Source organism: Phaethon aethereus (genome assembly GCF_964289735.1).
Source record: "Phaethon aethereus genome assembly, chromosome: 6".
Lineage (NCBI taxonomy): Eukaryota > Metazoa > Chordata > Aves > Phaethontiformes > Phaethontidae > Phaethon > Phaethon aethereus.
Window position 1 is genome coordinate 42,423,943 of NC_138580.1, and position 3,843 is coordinate 42,427,785.

At 51.2% G+C, this 3,843-nt stretch overlaps 1 protein-coding gene across 1 annotated transcript; it reads left to right on the forward strand.

Moving 5' to 3' along the window:
• Nucleotides 1-452: 452 nt before the first annotated feature.
• Nucleotides 453-3,409, forward strand: TWIST2 (twist family bHLH transcription factor 2). The gene has a single exon (XM_082001524.1). The coding sequence runs from the start codon at nucleotides 1,499-1,501 to the stop codon at nucleotides 1,979-1,981; it is 483 nt and encodes a 160-aa protein (XP_081857650.1). The 5' UTR covers nucleotides 453-1,498; the 3' UTR covers nucleotides 1,982-3,409.
• The last annotated feature ends 434 nt before the right edge of the window (nucleotides 3,410-3,843 follow it).

Below are 3,843 nucleotides of genomic sequence, written 5' to 3' on the forward strand. Positions count from 1 at the left end.
CCAGACATTATTTTTTCCATTAATGAGTGTTGATACCTACTGGAAAACTTTGCAAAGAAATCCACTCCTAACTAATTCTTCTGATACAACATCTACATTTTACAAGTTTCGTTTGTCTTATTTATTTTTATTGTTATCGTTTTATTTTATTTTCCTGCTCCCTATTGAAAACATGATCTTTGCTGCTCAGGAATGCATCTGTTCCTGCAATTTGGGCTGTAACTGAAATCAGAGGTTCAAATCTGATTTTGCTCTGCCTTAGCTCCACGGAAGCAAGCAGACTTTTCCCACATTTTCCCTGGTGTGATGGAGAGGAAAAATAGATCTGTCGTCTTCTGTTTGATACATCAGAAACCCTGGAGCCGCTACTATGATCTGTATGTGCTGGGGTACCGTGATTTCAGCGGCAGGACATTCTGGAGGAAAAGACACCCTCCTACCTACCTCTGCTCTTGCTTCCCAAAAAAGCACTATTTAGTATTAAACGGGGGAGAAAAATGGCAGGCAGATGGGCTGTGTCGCCAGCATCGCCTCTCCGGTGTACCCCGTGGGGTTTTCTACGAGCTATCAGCTGCTTTCCACACGACCCGTGTTTTGGGCTCCACTGGCTCAGCACAGAAGGGTCTTTCCATGCCCCCCACAAATAGGGAGCTTGAAGGGGCTTCCCCCCCGTCCCCAAACCTCAGCCCTTCCCGCGGCTCGGCGCGCCCCAGCGAACCTCCGCCACCCCGAGGTCACCCCGCCGGAGCGTCTGCGCGGGGCAGGGGTCCGGGAGCGGGGCGCCGCGGGGCCCCCGGCACCGGCACGGCAGCAGCCGCGGCGGGACAAGGGCGAGACGGGGCACGAGTCTCGGCCACGTAAGGGCTCGCCCCGACTCGGGCAAGGTACCGCCGCAGCCCGGCCGCGGAGCTGGGCGTCGGACCCTCGGCGCCACGGGCCGGGGGGCAGCCCGCAAGCAACCCGCGCCCCCAAAAACCCCGGCAGGCAGGGTTACCCCGGCAGGGTGCTGCAGAATTCAGCGTCTCCGGGGGCGGGGGTGGCAAGGGGGTGGTCGCCAGCTATCTTTTATTCGAGGTGCATTCCCAAGATTTTAGTTAAGTGTAACATAAAACTGTGAAAGTTTAGCGGGGGAAAAGCTTTCCTCCCACCGACCCAGCCGGCCAATCAGAAGGGAGCTCCGCACCTCCCTCACTTCTGACAACTATTTAGCAACTGAGCTCAGCTAAAGTTTCCAAAAAGTTAGAATAACTTCCTCTCTCCGAGACCTCAACTTTTTGCACAACCCCGGTCCTTGAAATAAGAGCCCTTCAAGCAACCTGGAAAACGTTTGGTCAGCAAAAAAAAAAAAAAAAAAAAAAAAGAAAAAAAAAAAAAAAAAGCCCTCCTGTTTTTCCAAAGGATCTGTCTCAGGAATTTAAAGCACATTTAAGACACACACACACTCACATAACATAAGGAGGGGGGGAAAGTCTCTTCCCCTCCCCTTCTTGCAGAAAGCATGGAAGAAAGCTCCAGTTCTCCTGTTTCCCCTGTGGATAGCTTGGGGACCAGTGAAGAGGAGCTGGAACGGCAGCCAAAGAGATTTGGCAGGAAGAGAAGATACAGTAAGAAGTCCAGCGAAGATGGCAGCCCCAACCCAGGGAAGAGGGGGAAAAAGTCCAGTCCCAGCTCCCAATCTTATGAAGAACTGCAGAGCCAGAGGATCCTGGCCAACGTCAGAGAGAGGCAGAGGACTCAGTCACTCAACGAAGCTTTTGCCGCCTTGAGGAAAATCATCCCCACTTTGCCCTCTGACAAACTCAGTAAAATCCAGACCCTCAAGCTGGCGGCGCGGTATATAGACTTCCTCTACCAGGTGCTACAGAGCGACGAGATGGACAGTAAGATGACGAGCTGCAGTTACGTGGCTCACGAGAGGCTGAGTTATGCCTTCTCCGTATGGAGGATGGAGGGAGCGTGGTCCATGTCGGCCTCCCACTAGCCACCGCCCGGGCCAGGCGAGCCCAGCTGCCGAAGGGGTAGGTACCGATTTCTCTTCTCCTGGATGATGCTTCGCATCTGTCTCGGCCGTGGGATGGGGTGCCCACGGCTCCCCGCACCGGCTTCGTCGTGGGGCTCGGTCCTGCCCCACGGAGAGAGGTGGCACGGCTTGGTGGGGAGTGGGGATGCTGCTGGTTTGGGGCCACTGACCCAGAGGCGAGAGAGGCAGTGCAAATCTGTCCGGTTCCCTCCCGCTCCCTCATGCCTGCGAAAATTAAAAAAAAAAAAGAAACTTCCAGGCAGGCAAGTCAGATATGCCCCATTTTTTTAAAAAAAACAGGCACGTTGCTGCTCCGCAGGGATGGGGGAGCTGAGAGGGGACTGGTGTTGAGAGCTGGCTGATGAGGGACAGAGGGGGGAAAAAAAAACCCTATTGCTGCATGAGATTTGCCAGAAAGTGTTGCTTCAGGGAAGGGTTTTGAGAGGAAAAGGCGATCGGCACAACAGGCTGACAAGGGGATCCGAAACAGCTGCTGCCCCGCTCCACGGGCCCCCGCGCCCAAAAAACCCGGTGCCGAGCCATCGGCTCCCGGGGCAGCCGCGTCCTTGCCTGGCCGGAGGGCGACCAGGGGGTCCGCGGGACCCAAGCGGGTTTCGGCGATGAGTTTGCCCCAGGTTGCCTTTCTCTTAAAAGAAACGAGCGGCAGATGTCGGCTGCAACCCCAGGCTGTGCCCCTTCCCCCTCTCACAATAAAAAGCAAACAAAGATAGAAGAAACTCCGCCAAATTTTGTTGCATTTGTTGAGTTTCCCTTCCCTAAAGTGCGGGTAAAGCGAAGGCTGGTGTTAGACTTTTCTAGGCTGGGACTTAGTTTCTTATTTACTCTCAGCACTAAACCCTTCCTCATCGTTTTCCATTAGCAGAAAGCTACTTCCTCTTATGTTGCCTTTGTAATATTTGGGGAGGGAGGAATAAACAGTAAGAAAGGAGGGGGAAAAAAAAAAAAAAAAGGCCCTTAATAACACCCTCATCTCAAGCTAATTAAACAGAGCAGCTCTGCGTTGTGTCAGCCAGAGTTTGCATACGGCCGGTCGCTCTCTGGGGCTCGGGACATAAAGCAGAGCCCGCGAACCCATTTCGCCAAGCAAACACTCGAAAGGGAAATTTGCCCCCGCCTCGTAACGTCGCGCATGATGTAAAATGAAATAATTTCATCATGCAGAGAATCCGCTCCTTAAAGGCAAAAAGAAAGTTTATCGCAGCCCATGGGCCAGGCTTTTTTTTTAAAGAGGCAAATCCACCTTTGTTTTAGCAGCCATAAACGACCCATTTTAAAGAAAAACAACCCTTGATGCAACTACAGTACCTTGTTTGAAAAAGCCAAAAAGCGTTCAACCAGGGCTTACTAGTATAAAACACAGACTTAAAACCATTTACAAACCACTTCAATGCCTTTCGCTCTCATCCCAAAACGGTTTGCATTTTGGTGCCGCAATTAGGGTTTCCACGCGCTCTTCTGCAGAGCCCCCCCAAATGTTCGGCTGTTCGAAAATTGGTTGCTCTACTCATTGCACAAGCTGTCTGTTGTTCAGTTTTATTTAAATAGGTAACACTGCTGTTGTGGGGATTATGGCTATTGCTGGTGTTACTATTTTTTGCATGCTGTGCCCTAATTTCAACTGTAAAAAAGCCAGAGTCGAATCGCTTTTTAAAAGGATAAACCCTCAGTTTATAAAACAGAGTGCTTTTTCCCAGGCTAATCTGGCTAAAAAAGCTGCAGCAAATAGATTTAAAAAAAACACACGCACAAAAAGCCAGGCTTCTTGTCAAAAACAGATGTAAAATATCCTGAACACATATTTC